At 35.0% G+C, this 15,533-nt stretch overlaps 4 protein-coding genes across 4 annotated transcripts; 3 read left to right on the top strand and 1 right to left on the bottom strand.

Annotated features, from left to right (window-relative positions):
• Nucleotides 1–434: 434 nt before the first annotated feature.
• LOC111810819 (nuclear transcription factor Y subunit B-3-like) lies at nt 435–1,379 on the top strand. The gene has a single exon (XM_023697622.1). The coding sequence runs from the start codon at nt 617–619 to the stop codon at nt 1,157–1,159; it is 543 nt and encodes a 180-aa protein (XP_023553390.1). The 5' UTR covers nt 435–616; the 3' UTR covers nt 1,160–1,379.
• A 2,536-nt stretch (nt 1,380–3,915) lies between these two features.
• LOC111810464 (gibberellin-regulated protein 14-like) lies at nt 3,916–4,509 on the top strand. Its single transcript, XM_023697172.1, has one exon. The coding sequence runs from the start codon at nt 3,916–3,918 to the stop codon at nt 4,507–4,509; it is 594 nt and encodes a 197-aa protein (XP_023552940.1).
• A 1,040-nt stretch (nt 4,510–5,549) lies between these two features.
• Nucleotides 5,550–9,044, top strand: LOC111810811 (protein TIC 20-v, chloroplastic). Its single transcript, XM_023697615.1, has 3 exons — nt 5,550–5,609; nt 7,098–7,253; nt 8,151–9,044. Exon 3 carries the CDS (start codon nt 8,176–8,178, stop codon nt 8,896–8,898), a length of 723 nt encoding a protein of 240 aa, XP_023553383.1. The 5' UTR covers nt 5,550–5,609; nt 7,098–7,253; nt 8,151–8,175; the 3' UTR covers nt 8,899–9,044.
• A 2,461-nt stretch (nt 9,045–11,505) lies between these two features.
• On the bottom strand, nt 11,506–13,906 carry LOC111810808 (nuclear transcription factor Y subunit B-9-like). The gene is made up of 2 exons (XM_023697608.1): nt 13,595–13,906; nt 11,506–12,203 (listed from the first exon to the last, which is right to left on the bottom strand). Exons 1-2 carry the CDS (start codon nt 13,851–13,853, stop codon nt 11,623–11,625), a joined length of 840 nt encoding a protein of 279 aa, XP_023553376.1. The 5' UTR covers nt 13,854–13,906; the 3' UTR covers nt 11,506–11,622.
• Between the last annotated feature and the right edge of the window lie 1,627 nt (nt 13,907–15,533).

The following is a 15,533-nucleotide window of genomic DNA, read 5'->3' as shown; positions in this document are numbered from 1 at the left end:
TTTTTTTTTTTTTTTTTTTTTTTTTTTTTTTTTTNTTTTTTTTTAATAATATTTTTTTAGTTAGGCAAAAGACAAAACATGTCCACTTAAAAAGTAATGGAGCACTTCATTGGTAGTGACCAATCAAAGGAGAAAACAAGAATTATTCAAAGTGGTGGGGGCACGTGATTTGCACGCATGCTTTCCAAATCTGTTAAAATGTAATATATTATTATTTTTAATTACATAAAAATATTTTTAAAGACTAAAATAAATATATGATTATTCATTTTTTTTAGAAGTTTTATTTTTAAAAAATAATATTTAAAGTTTGGTATAATGGGTAGTATTTAATTTTAGAAATTTAAAAATGTTTAATAAATTATAAAATTTAAAGTAGGTGTTAAATAAATTCTTAATAAATATATAAATTTTTTAATTTAAAGAGCGGGATTTGTTAATTTAAAAAAAAAAAAAAAATGTAAAAATTAGAGTTTTAATTTGGATACCTTTTGTTCTCCATTGGCAGCAACTTGATAACTATCCCATCCCCATCGCCTACAAGAAGAATCTCTCTCACGCCCAATTTATTTCCATTTCAGAAACCCTAATTCCTCTTCCTTCCTTCCTTCCTTCCATGGCGGACTCCGACAACGACTCCGGTGGTGGCTACCAGAAATCGCCGTCTCCGCGGGAGCACGACAGACTTCTCCCGATCGCTAACGTTGGCCGGATCATGAAGAAAGCTCTCCCTGGGAACGCCAAGATCTCAAAGGACGCCAAAGAGATCGTCCAAGAGTGCGTCTCCGAGTTCATCAGCTTCGTCACTGGTGAGGCTTCCGACAAGTGCCACAACGAGAAGCGAAAGACTATCAACGGTGATGATTTACTTTGGGCCATGGCTACCTTAGGGTTCGAAGACTATGTCGATCCTCTCAAGCTTTATCTCCAGCGCTTTCGAGAAATTGAAGGCGAAAGGACCGCGCTAGCCTCGCGTGACTCCTCCTCCTCTGCCTCCGCCGCCGCCGCCACCGCCGCCGGGGCTGCGAGTAGTGCTTTCTTTGACGGCGGCGGGGAGTTCGGGGGTGGGATGGGGATGACGATGCCTCCAAATGTTTACGGGTCGAATGGGCCGCGTTGGGATGGGCCTGGGTTTACTACTACGGGTCGGCCCAGGTAGATGGGTGAGCCTAGCCCAGCCCAGCCCAGCCCATTGCTTTTGATTGGGCTCGGCTCTGTACACTACATTCATTACCATTGCCACGACGGCAACAGCATCTGCGAAATCTCCATTTTATCCTCCATAAAATGAAGATGGGTAGCTGAGGGAGGTGAAGCCTTAATTTTATAAAAATATATTGACGTAGATAAATAATATGAATTAATGTATTTTGATTATATAAATATGCATTTTATGATTTTTAAATTTATTATTATTATTATTATTATTATTATTATTATTATTATGTTGAATGGTTAATTTGCTTCCTAATATTTTTACATAAGCTCTCTAGTTTAACGCTTACCAATGGATGCCCTTAAACATTAGGCTAAAATTACGCTCCCGACTTGATGTATTGAATATTATTTTCGATTTTGGTTCATTTTGATTTCTGAGTTATCAATTTTTGGTTCGTGTACTTTGACAAATGGTTAAAGTGGTTCTTGATGAATAATCGAGGTGCAATTTGAGGAAAAACGGATGACTATGTCTTTGATACGTGAGTAAAGAAGGGCACATCAATAAACCGTAACTATATCTGAATGAGAACTAAGAAAGAACGGAAAATCACTACTTTACTTATAAGGTGCATTATAGGAACCCATATGTTTTACTTAAAACAATTTTATGTTGAGTGAACTCTTAAGAATTTTCGCATGTGTTAGAATGACTCGTGTTGATCTGTGTAATTTTCACTCTTAGGAAATGAAGGGTAACGTGACCTTGTTGTAGGAGATGTAGGGGAATACTTGAATCCGAATCGGGTCGTTACAATTATTTGACGTAATTGAAAAAAAAAATCGCTAAATTTGATAATTATTGTATATAAAAATTGAAAAATAGTCTTTTATGCTTTTCACTTTTTATGATGGTTGACTATTATTTCCATAATTTGCAATTATTGTAGAACTGCTTTTTGAAAAGCTACTCAATTATCATCCATTCAATTGAATTTCTTTTATAAACAAACATTAATATTTATTTAATTATATCATTTCTCATCAATTTCATATCCAATTTTCCATTTTTTTTTTTAAATCCCATTCATATAAAATAATGCTTTTATAATGCAATGTAAAGTGATCCATATTTTAAAAAATGCTTAATATTTTTTTAATTAAGAAAAAATATCCACGGTTTGATTTTTTATGTTTTAAAATATAAATTTTTATTTCATCTCTAAATTTCAACATTTTACCCTTTAATTAATTATTATAAAGGAATATTTAAAATAATATTAATAATGATTTAAAAATGGTGATGAAAAATAATTTAGCCCTTTTAAATTAATTAGTGATATTAACCTCGAGGACCGAATGCAATATTTGAAAAGGGTAAAAGGGTAAAACGTGAAATATATAGACCAAATAAAAACAAAACTCAAAATTTATTAACCAAAAATTTAATTTTTTTTTCCTTATTTATTTATTTTTATATGTGGTTTTTTAATAAAAGAAAATAAGTGGATATCTATTTATTTAATGTTTTTTTTTAAATTAAATAAATTGTGGGGCGGTGAAAATTTATAATTTGTGCAAATTATATTAAATTTATCTATTGAATATCAAATTACATTAACGAATTAATAAGAATTTTATTTATCAAATTTACTTTTTTTTCTGGCGGGGGGGACCACAATCACATGCATAGCACAAAACACCAAACATTCCTTCGTTAAAATACATCTTACCCACATATTAGTATAACTTTTGTTTATCTTTTTAACAAATCACATGGAAAGCACAAACCACCGACCCTTCCGAAAACGTGATACTATTTTATTCCAGGTTTCGGGTCAAGATTTAAAATCTGAATTAGGTACTTAATGGCCTCTGTTAGAGGAACATCACTCTCCACAATGGTATGATACTTTGAGCATAAGCTCTCATGGTTTTGCTTTGGACTTTCCCAAAAGGCCTCATACCAATGGAGTTAGTATTCGTCACTTATAAACCCATGATCATTCCCTAAATTAGTCGATGTGGGACTTCCATCATCCAACAGTCTCGACATTTAATGTGATATATAGTCACGTTACTTACTCCTAGTAAATACTATTTTCTTTCTTCTAAGACTGAAAACTATCATAACAATCCAACACAAGTCTTTCCAACATGTTTTGGGAAAGCACAAAACATGTTTAGTTATAGAATTCATATATTTGAACTACCGAAAAAAAAAAATGTACCGAAAAAAAAAATGTACCTTATTGATATAGACAATAACTTTCACTTTTTTAAGCCTTTCTTACGTATTTTATCTATTGACAAATAAAAAAGTATTAATAAAAAAATTTAAAATTAGAGAAATATTTTTAAAAAGAATTAAAATAAAGTATATTTTTTAATTCTTTAAAAAAAAGTTTAGAATTCATGCTTTTTAAAATGAGGTGAACTTTTCAAATAATTTAAAAAAAAAAAAGATAATTTATATAATTTAGCGAAATAATTATTGAACTTCACGAGATAACAGACACGTCAGTCTCAATTGTACGAAAAGCCAGTAATCTTCTGCCATGTAACGACTAGTTTACCCGTGATAGCCGGTCCCCTGTCCCCAACGGTCACTTTTTTGGTTTCCGTCGTCTTCTGTAATTTTTTGTAAACAACTAATAACGTTCAGTTTCTTTCCCTCAAACCTTCCCTTTATATATATTTCACCGTTCACCGTTCTCCTTCATTCCGATCCCATTTTTTTGCTTCAAATTTCCGACCATGGAGAAATTTCCTCTGTTTACTGTTCTGATTTTGTTTTCGGCCTTCACCGCCGTCGTTTTCGGTTACGATTCGCCGGCCGCCGCCCCAAAACCCACTAAAACGGCGCATTCTCCGTCTCCGGCGCATTCGCCGGTGGTTTCGCCGCCGACTCACTCTGCATCTCCGTTGACTTCTCCGACTTCTTCTCCACCGGCGAAAACTCCGGCTATTTCTCCGTCCTTGGCGACCCCACCACCGGTATCTCCTCCGAAGGCTCCGGCTGCTGCGCCTGTTTCTTCGCCGGCGGCTAGTCCGGTAGTGAGTGGAGTTTCTCCGCCATCTCCTCTGCCTTCCGATGCTTCTCCGGTGACTGCACCGGTCGGAGCTCCAGTGGAACCAGAAATCCCGGCAAACCCAATCACTGGAGGGACTCCTGTGGAGACGCCGTCGATATTTCCGTCGAGTAGCAGCCCGCCAATGTCGACACCGGCGAGCCTAGCACCGGAAACGGCAGAGCTGCCTGGAAAGGACGCGTCGGCGTCAGGGAAGTACAGAATCGGGGCGGAGGTTATTTTGAGTGGGCTGTCTTTATGGGCCGTTTGGGCCTTTTGAAATTAGGCCCAATTACCGAATTTCTGTGTGAGAGCTGTTTTTGAACAATTATTTGAGTTTATTGTATTATTTTTTTGACAGAATGTATGTGGGGTTCTTATTTTTATTCAAATTTTATATATGAATATATATTTTTGTTATTTTATTAAAAATTAAAGTGTTTATCCTAAAATTTTAAAAAAGTTTTATTAATATCAATTTCTTTTTTTTTTAAAAAAATCGATATAATTAATATTTTATTAAAAAAATATCCATAAAATAACGACATTTTTAACATCCTTAATTGTTGTTAAAAAAATTAAAATAATGGCATTTCACCCCTACCTACAATTCATCTGCTGATTCTTGAACATCAGTCGGTTCGGACCTTCACTTAGTTTCACCCAACCTTCATCCTGGTCATGGATAGATCACCCAGGTTCAGGTCCATAAGCAGTGACAATTACCCCCATGAAGACTCGCTTTCGCTACGGCTCCGATGGGTTCCCTTAACCAAGCCACTGCCTGTGAGTCGCCGGCTCATTCTTCAACAGGCACGCGGTCAGAGTCCTGGTCTCCTCCCACTGCTTGGAAGCTTACGGTTTCATGTTCTATTTCACTCCCCGATGGGGGTTCTTTTCACCCTTCCCTCACGTTACTACTTCACTATCGGTCACCCAGGAGTGTTTAGTCTTGCAAGGAGGTCCTTGTTGATTCACACGGGACTCCACCGTGAAACCGTCAATATATGAAAAAAAAAAAATCGTCTATCTACTATTCCTCATAGATTGTCCCAAACATGTTTTTGAAAATTTATGGATATTTTTGAAACGTTCTACTAATAGTTTTATCTATTTCGAATTTTTTTTAAAAAAAATTAAAGATATTTAAAATTTTAAAATTTTAATAAAAGTTTAAAATATTATTTAAATTTTTAAAAGTTTAAAATCATTTTTGTTTCCAAATTAATTGTAAAACTATTTTTTTAATATTTTTTTTTTGGAATAAAGTTTTTTATTTATTTATTAATTTAGCATAAAAGGGAGTATTAGTGGCTTCCCCTTGGAGTTGGATGGGCGGCGAGGCGAAAACTAGAAGGTTGTTGCTGCTACTGTAATGAGGTAAGGGGAGAAATGCTTGAAGTTCTTCTGTGAATTCGATTACTGTTCTTGGTTGCGCTACTGTTTGCCTCTGTTTCACTACGGATGTAGAATTTGTGCTTCATTTTGTCTTTTTTCAAGAGAGGGATTGAAGTTAGGTTAGAGTGTTCTTTACTTAATTGAAAGTTCTTTTCAAACTTTTATAGGTTTTAGGTTTGATAAAATCCAGATTCTCTCTTACTTTTTCTATGGTTCGGTTCATAATTCAAGTAGGTTTTGGGTTAGAATGAGCAATAATTTTGAAGGTTTTATGATCCCGTTGAAGCAGACAACATGATGATCAGCTGCATAAGTAATTTTTAGTTGTTCTCTCAATTCTTGTACTTCAATGCACTCATTTATTCAATGTTCATAAGATGTCTTATTACGATGGTGTTTTATTAGTTTAGTATGGATGCCCGAGAGAAATCCTGTAATTGGCCTTGGCCTTTGGAGATTTGATAGAGGAAATAAGCATTGGCCTTGGCTCTTGTGGAGATCTTTGGTAATTTTATTGATATCTGAACTAGAACTTAGGAGGTTTTGTTTGAGGGCTTATGGACGAACCTTTTACAGATATTCTGCATATCCTTCTGATGATGATGATGATGGAAGATGGAGATTTCTTAAGATGGATGAGTTTCTGTGAAATCCCACGTCTGGTTGGAGAGGGGAACATTGTAAGGGTGTAGAAACCTCTCACTAGTAGACGCGTTTTAAAATCCTTGAGAGGAAGTCCGAAAGGGAAAACTATTCCTAGCGGTGGGCTTGGGGCTGTTACAAATGGTATAGAGCCAGACACCGGGCAGTGTGCTAGCGAGGATATGATAATGTTGAGGATTGTTGGGAGTGAGTCCCGTCCTACGTTGGCTAATTTAGGGAATGACCATGGGTTTATAAGTAAAGGAATACATCTCCATTGGTATGAGGCCTTTTGGGTAAGCACAAAGCAAAGCCATGAGAGTTTATGCTCAAGGTGGACAATATCATACCATTGTGGAGAGTCATGTTCATCTAACATGGTATCAGAGTCATGCCCTAAACTTAGCCATGACAATAGAATCCTCAAATATCGAACAAAGATTGTGAGTCTCTAAAGTGTCGAACAAAGGGTGTACTTTGTTTGAGGGCTCCAGAGAAAGGAGTTGAGCCTCAATTAAGGGGAGGCTGTTTGAGAGCTCCATAAGCCTCAGAGGAGGCTTATAGTGTACTTTGTTCGAGGGGAAGATTGTTGAGGATTGTTGGGAGTGAGTTAACGTGGGATTACTATCCTCAACAAAAAGGCAAGGGACAGTCGTGGGGCTGTTTCAAATTCCATAATATTCTGTGTTTGAAGTTCATATCAGCATATATCTTGTCTGTGTACAGTCCTTTTGAACTTATAGTTTTGTTTCTCTTGGATATTCATCTATTTGAAGTTGCTTAGGAATGATGGACACGCTGAAACACCGACATATCCTGTTTCTGCAGCCACAGGGATTGCACAAACTGGTTGCTGTCTCTTCTGATCATCATCAAAGTTGGATTAGAAGTTCTTTTTTCTCTTTTCCTACTTAGATTCTGGAAGCGTCACAACAGAACTTTGTTCATTTGATTGGGAGGAACACGAACGAACGGTTTGACAAGGTAAAATGCTGTTTTTCTTGCATTGTTTTCAATGACCTATCATACATACCGGTTTTGGAAGAGCTAGTTTTTGATGAATTTGGTTGCAGGCTGGATTCTAGCATATTCATGCCAATTGTTGTCACCCATTAGCTTAAGCTGTTAAATCGTTCACATTTTTTCGGAATGATCGACAAATTTTGATTAGAGAACTAGGATAGCTTTGCCCCTTTAGGACGATGAGCACTAAGAGTGTTCATATGGCCTGATAATCTGACCAAGTTGGACTACCCAATGTTTTATGAGATCCCACGTTGGTTGGAGAGAGGAACGAATCATTCTTCATAATTTTTTATAAACGTGTGAGCTTTGCCCCTTTGGCGAGCCGGTGGGTTTGGAGCTGTTACAAATGGTATTAGAGCCAGACACCGGGCGATGTGCCAACGAGAACCCTGACCCCTAAGGAAGTGAAAATTGTGAGGTCCTATATCAGTTGGAGAAGGAACCAAGCATTGTTTACAAGAGTGTGGAAATCTCTCCCAGAAAACGAGTTTTAAAATCGTGAGACCAACGATGATATGTAATAGGCCAAAGAAGATAGACAATATTTACTAGTGGTTGACTTGGGTTATTACACGTTTTTTTTTTTTTTTCTTGGGTTGGGTTGAATTTTTGCAAAACTCACAATTTTATTCGATTTGTAGGTTGACATTTTTTTTGGTCGGGTCCTGAAAATAGGGTTACTACCCGTTTCGGTTCAACCTAATGCGTGACCCGAGCTCAAAAATATTAAAATATTAAAAAAAAAATTGTATTTAGGACTATAAGGAGTAAAAAGGATAATTTAGCGAAAATGAGTTTATTTTGATTGATATTTTAACGAGGGTTGAAATTTGAGATATTTATTTGTGTTTGAAGAAGGGAAATGGTATAAAAGCGATGGATGGGGGAGCCTCCAAAATCCACACGATTCAATTCCATTTCTTTAGGCTTCAAGCTCTCATCCATGGCGACGCTTATCTTAAATCTCTCCCCCAAAACCCTCCATTCTTCCTTCTTCCCCTCGCCATTTCCCTCTCTCTCAAACCCTAGAACTACGGCAACAACAACCCTCACTAACCAAATCAATTTCACCACTCTACGACGACGGCGACGACGACGCATCCTCACCGTCCGATCCTCCGGCGACCGCGACAACAACACCGCCGACGGCCCCGACCGCCTCATCTCTGCCATCTGCTACTTCTACCCGTTCTTCGACGGCGTCCAGTACGGCAAGTACGTTATCACTCAGTACGCTCCCTTTCAGGTTCTGATTCAGCCCTTGGTTCCTGCGATTCGAGTTTTCAAGAGCTTTCCATTCAACGGATTTCTGGTGTTTTTGACTCTATACTTCGTCGTGGTTAGAAACCCTAATTTCAGTCGCTATGTTAGGTTCAATATTATGCAAGCCATTGTTCTTGATGTGCTTTTGATTTTCCCCGATCTTCTGGAGAGGAGCTTCAATCCGAGAGGGGGATTGGGGTTGGATTTGGTGATGAGCTTGGATAGCACTGTGTTTCTGTTTCTTTTGATTTGTTTGATTTATGGGTCATCTTCTTGCTTGTTGGGGCAGGTCCCTAGATTGCCCATTGTTGCTGATGCTGCTGATAGGCAAGTTATGTGAATTCTTCTGAATTATCATTATCATTATTATTATTATTATTATATTAAGTTTCATTCCTTTGGGATTCTGAATTGTTTCAATATCTGTTGTTGCTGAACACCCTGATGAGGATGAAATGATTCAAGAAGAACATGTTAGAAATGATATTCAGTGCTTCTGGTTTTCTTCCTGCTCCTGAAAATGGAAGATTCTCCATTGTTGTTTCTGGGTTGGGTTTTCCTTTCAGGCTTCTCAGCTTTTAAATTCCTTTGGTAGGAAAAGGTTTCAACACCCTTTATAAGGGTGTATCGTTCTTCTCCCCAACCGTCATGGGATGTCACAATCTCACCCCCTTCAGGGCCGAGCGTCCTTACTGGCCCATCGCCTTTCAAGCTTCTCCTCAAGGCTTTAAAATCCCTTTGGTAGGGAAAGGTTTCCACACCCTCTATAAGGGTGTGTCGTTTTTCTCCCCCCAATCGACGTGGAATATCACAATCCACCCCCTTCAGGGCCCAGCCAGCGTTCTTACTAGCACATCGCCTTGTGTCTACCCCCCTTCGGAGAACAATCTCCTTGCTGGCACATCGCCGGTGTTTGGCTCTGACACCATTTGTAACGGTCCAGGCCCACCGCTATCTGACCACCGCTATCTGATATTTGTCCTTTTTTGGTTTTTTCTCAAGGCTTTAAAATGCGTATGTTAGAAAAAGATTCCACACCCTTATAAAGGATGTTTCATTCTCCTCTCCAACCGATGTGAGATATCTAATCTTAGGTCTAAGGGTCGAGACAAGGGTTTCTATTGATTGGGTTGGGGATCCGAACAACTCGAATAGAATTCACAATCCAATTGGATTGCTAGAGTTCTTTTTTTTTTTAATTATTTATAAAAATTCTACTTATCCATCGGATGCGGGGAAAGATTTATGATTTGGGGAGGGATGAATGGGAGGGGATGGTTGCAGGGTGGAGAGGGCCGGTGGCGGCCATGGATGCGGAAGAGATATGTGTTGGATGAAAGTCCCACATTGGCTAATTTAGGGAATGATCACGGGTTTATAATCAAGGAATACTATCCCTATTCATATAAGTTCTTTTGGAGAAGTCCAAAGCAAAGGCACGAGAGCTTATGCTCAAAGTGGACAGTGGACAATATCATACCATTGTGGGAGATCCGTGTTCATCTAACAGTATGTGGTGGATGAAGTTGGTCAATGTTCGAGAAGGGTATAAACTGGAAGAAGGGTATAAGTCGGTTGATCTTCTCATAGTTTATTATTAATTTTTTAATCAATTGGGTTGTCAAATTCTTTTTTTAATTATTTATAAGAATTCTACTTATTCATGTTACGTTAATAACTAAAATATCATAAAGTTTAAATATTATACATTTATAAGGCGATTAATATTCAATACAAATGTGAAATATTATTAATCATTTTAGAGGTAGAGAAATATTAGGTTAGATTATAACTCTATTTTTGGTCTCGAAAATATGTAAATCAACCAATCAAATCAAATTTTATTTTTTAAAAATTCATCTTACTCAAATTGAAAAAACAAAATTCAACCTAAATCTAACTTAATTTATGTTAATTGGATTATTGGGTCATATAAAAATTCCTAAATAAAGCGGTAAAATTACCTTTGTTAATTATTTTATTATTATTATTATTATTATTATTTTGAAAGATTAGGTTTGTTTTCTTGTAATTTCTTAATCTTAATTTTTATTTATTTTTAGATAACCATTATTTTTATTTAAGAATAAAAACAAGTTTTAAAAATTTATTTTCTTTAATTTTCTTTTGATTCTAAAAACACTTAAAAAAAACAAATAGTTGATAAAGCTTAATTTTTATTTTACCTAGGAAATCTTTATCACATGTAAAAAAAAATCGAAATCGAGCCCTAATTTAAAAATTCTAATTGGGTCATTTGAAGCACAGAATAAAAACGTTGAGTTAAAGTCGATATAGGAAGATTCACCTCCTCGTATGGTGGTAAATATAAAAGAATAATATTTATATAATATTATGCCATAAAGTTAAAATGCAGCCAACTTTATATAATTTTATGAAATTAAATGAACTAATATATTTTAAAATATAAATAAAATGAATCACATTTAATGTACCCATATGTGTTCATTTCTTAAATTGGCTAGGCTTTCAAAATTAACTTCAATACAAAATATAAAATAATGGTCAAACAAAGTTTTGAATTTAAATAATTCTAAAATTAAATAAAAATTATTATTATTAAAGCAAATACAAATATTTAAAAATATATATCATTATTATATTATTTTCTGAGGTTGAAATTTTAAATCTCATCAAAAGGCCACGTGGCATAGTTTGGGCTTAATTTAAGTTATGTCGGCCCATTGATACATAGTTTGGGCTTATTTTAAGTTAGTCGGCCCATTGATACATAGTTTGGGCTGAATTTAAGTTGTCGGCCCATTGATATGGGCCACATTTGATTCGCTTAAGCCCGAGTATAATATATATTATATTTCAAAAATAAATTATTATTATTAATTATGTTCTATGTATCAATGGACTTTTTATGTATATTTAAGTTTTAAAATGATATTTTAACACACTTAACAAAATTAAACGACAATTTTATCATAAATTTACATATTCTCATCATGCAAATGGGTCACGTTCACTTCTTACTTCTTATATTTATTCATTACATAGCCTTGATTACAAATTGCTATTCTACTTCAAACTCATATCAAAGCTGATTACCGTTTCCGGAGCTCGTCCCGCCACTCCTACCTCCACCATAATATCCGCCCATTGCATCGAACATCCCTGTCGAGGTGTGCCCCAGTGGAAACGCTTGCCCGTATGGTGGCATCATCCCCACTTGTGGCACATAATCCACATTGCGCCTCAAGATCGGCTCAGTACGAACTCGATCACTCTCCGACTCACGGTATCGATTGAGGAACATAGTTAGTGGCTCGATGTAGTCGTCAAAGCCGAGCTTCCCCATAGCCCAAAGGACATCCTCTGCTGTCACTGTCTTGCGTTGCTCCCGTTGGCATCGCTCGTTAGCCTCTCCAGTAATGAAGCTGATGTACTCCGATACACATTCTTGGATGGTCTCCTTGGCATCGTCGGATATCTTTGCATGAGAGGGTAAAATTCGTCGCATGATGCGTATCACATTAGCAATCGGCATGTATTGGTCTTGCTCTCGCACCATGCATTGTTGGCTCTGCTCGTTGTTGGCACCAGTGACCGGCACGTGGCAGGTAGCAGGGGAGTTGCCAGTGGCGGTTGCACCGTTTGTGAGGTGGTGGTTCAACCCTAAAACCAAACGGTTAAACTTTTTAACAGTCACAAAGAAATATAATTAAAAATTAACCTTTTCAAAATAGGACTAAAATTAAAATTTTAAAAACCAAAAAATTAAGCCCTTAAATAAATACATAAATAATAGTGAAAATTATTAATAATTTATTTTATTAAATTTAAAATAGTGTTTAAAAATAAATCTTTAATAAAAATTCATTAATACACTACCTTTTAAAAATAATTAAATATGTTTTTTTTTAAATTAAAAAATGTAAGGAAATTGATAAAAAAAAAAAATTGAAATGGGAGGATGATTATATTTTAAATTATTATTTAATTTAAAAGGTATTTTAAAATTTTAAAGAATAACATTAAAATTTTGGAAAGTTTAAAAATATTTTTAAAAATGGAAGTAAAAACTATTTTTATTAATTTTGTTAATAAATAAAGAAAAATAATTAGGAGAACAGAAAAAACAGCCAGCGAATAGAAAGGGTGGCCAGTTGGTAGGCGGTAAGATAACGGCGACAGAGTTAGTCACGCGCGCACGCGTCGCATAAGGCGAGTGAGGAAAGGCAACAGAGACAGGTAGTTAGTTCAGTTCTGGAAAATGAAAAGGGCCGAAAAAAAACACTTTTTGTCTCTTTATTAGCCACGTCACCAACACTGCCAACTCACTCATCAGATTAAATAAAAAAATAAAAAGATTTAAAACGAAAAAAAAATTAAAAAATAAAAAAAACCCTTCCTCTTCTCGTATATTTTAATTTAATAAATTTATAAAGTGCATTAAATTAAAAAAATTAAAAAAAAAAAATCTATTTTTATGCGAACCCTCTAAGCACATGCAATAATAGACTAATTATCAATTAGTTCTAAATTAGATTGTGACAGTCTCATCTAATAATTTTTCTATGTCGGAGTGGGGTCCGGTGGACCCCACTCACACTCTTCATTTCTCTCTCCTTCTCTTCTCTCTCTAAAATTAAAAATTAAAAAAAAAAAAAAAAAACCTTGAATCTAAAACTATGGGTATAATACATGCAAACATACACCTCTAAACGTCTAAAAAATGAAAAAACAAAAAGAATAAATATTCGAAAAGAAAAAAAAAACTATATTATTATTTTAGTTAAATAATACGAAGGCTAGTACCCTTCGGGAAGTGATTGGTTTGCCATATGCTATAAANTTTAAATTCACCGCTAGTAGATATTGTTTTATTTGAGTTTTTTCTTTCAGATCTTCCGTGGTTTTAAAACGTAGTCAACACCCTTATAAAAAATACATTGTCCCCTCTCCAACCGAGATAGGATTTTAGCATTTGAGTACAGGCATGCAAGAAGAAGATATGAAGAAAAAGAAGAGGAGGGGCAAAAGGGGGAATAGAGAGTTGAAAATACCAGAGGTTGGCTTAGAGTGTTGCCTTCTGTAGCTATGGAAACCATCTCCGCCGCCTCCGCCGCCGCCGCCTCCTCCTGCGGCGGCGGCTGAACTTCCTCCACATTCCATAATTGCCCTTCTAGCTTTTCTCTCTCTAGAAGTGAGGAGAGCAGAGGGTGAATGAAAGAAGTGTCTCTTTGATGGAAAGCATGCAGCGGAGAGATTTATAGAGAAAACAGAGGTCCCATTTGCCTTGTATTCCATTTTAGCCGGTTGCATTCCGGTGTCCGGTCAAATCCCTCTCTTTCTTTCTCACATTGGTAATCACGACCGCCAATTCAATTGCCCTCTCTCTCTCTCTCTCTCTTTCTTCTAATTTAATATTATTTTTTTATTTATTATAAATAAATTATTATTATTTCTTTTTTATTTTTATTTTTCTTTTTGCTTTACATGCACAATAGAGCCTCCATTTCCTTCCAACCAATCATATTTTTTCTTTTTTTATAATTTTTTATTACAGATAAAATTAAGAAAAACAAACGATATTATGTAAACAAAATCAAAACCTTTCTTCAAAATCCAAATTAAAATGAAAATTTAAACCTAATTTTAGCCTAAAAAATAATTATTTTTATCAGGGTCCTAAATTTAGACATGAATATTGAATCCCAAGGAGTTTCTGGTGGTCCAAATCTTATTATGTGGAGCGACTGACACCGTTTTAAATTTGAATTACTTTAGCAGTTAAAAGCTGCTTATGTCAGTATTTTTTTTTTTTCTTTTTATTTTTTTATTAAAGGAATTGAAAACTTATTCACTGAATGTCTGATACGTGGTTACAAATGAGGTAGATGTCAGGTGAGATATAAATAAAATAGATGTTTTGTGAGATACAATTGAAGCTGACGCCAAGATAAAAATGAAAATAGATGCTTTGTGGGATACAATTGAATTAGATGCAACGTGGATTACAAATAAAGTACAATCTTCCTCAAAGAGACTCGTAAGGCTTGAACGAACACAATGTGTCGAAAGACTCGAAGTACGAGTCAAACTAATTGCCTCGTTTGACAAACGACATATTAAGTCTGAAAAGAAAAAAAAAAACTTGTATATTGAAGGCCACATATATGAGTGTTTTTAGGTGATCCAAATCTTATTATATAGAGTGACTCCGAGTTTCAAATTTGAATTACTTAAGCGGTTAAAAACGTGTTTATGTTAGTATCTTTTTCCTTTTTGTTTTCTTATTAAAGAAATTGAAATTTTATTTATTGGGTAGATGCTAAGTGAGATACAAATGAAGTAGCATCTTCTAAGCCATTAACGAAAATAATGTGTATGAAAGACTTGAAATACGAGTCAAACTAATTGCCTCGTTTGACAAACGACATATTAATTTTGAAAAAAAAAAACTTGTATATTGAATGCCACATATATGAGTGTTTTCGAGTGATCCAAATCTTATTATGTTGAGTGACTGATCTGAGTTTCAAATTTGAATTACTTGAGCGGTTAAAAACGTGTTTATGTTTTCTTATTAAAGAAACTGAAAATTTATTTACGGAGTAGATGATACGTGAGATACAAATGAAGTAGCATCTTCCTCAGAAAGACTCGTAAGACATTAACGAAAACAATGTGTCCAAAGACTAGAAGTACGACCTATTAATTTTGAAAAAAAAAAAAAACTTGTAATATATATATTAATTGAGAATAAAAAAAGGATGAATGTGTGAAATATTTTGAAAATTCTCTTTTTCTTGAGATGTCATAAAAGGAAAGAGAGTGAAGAATTTATTAACTAAAATTTGATGCACTTTATAACACATAATTATGGTATTGGCCAACCTCCCAAATTTAGCTTTATTTATTTATTTATTTATTTATCATTTATTATTATTTTTTTTAATTTTATTCCATTATTTAAATAAATACTTATAGCTAATGAAATAA

The sequence above is a fragment of the Cucurbita pepo genome, chromosome LG14 (assembly GCF_002806865.2).
Source record: "Cucurbita pepo subsp. pepo cultivar mu-cu-16 chromosome LG14, ASM280686v2, whole genome shotgun sequence".
Lineage (NCBI taxonomy): Eukaryota > Viridiplantae > Streptophyta > Magnoliopsida > Cucurbitales > Cucurbitaceae > Cucurbita > Cucurbita pepo.
This window is presented reverse-complemented; position numbering and strand designations above follow the sequence as displayed.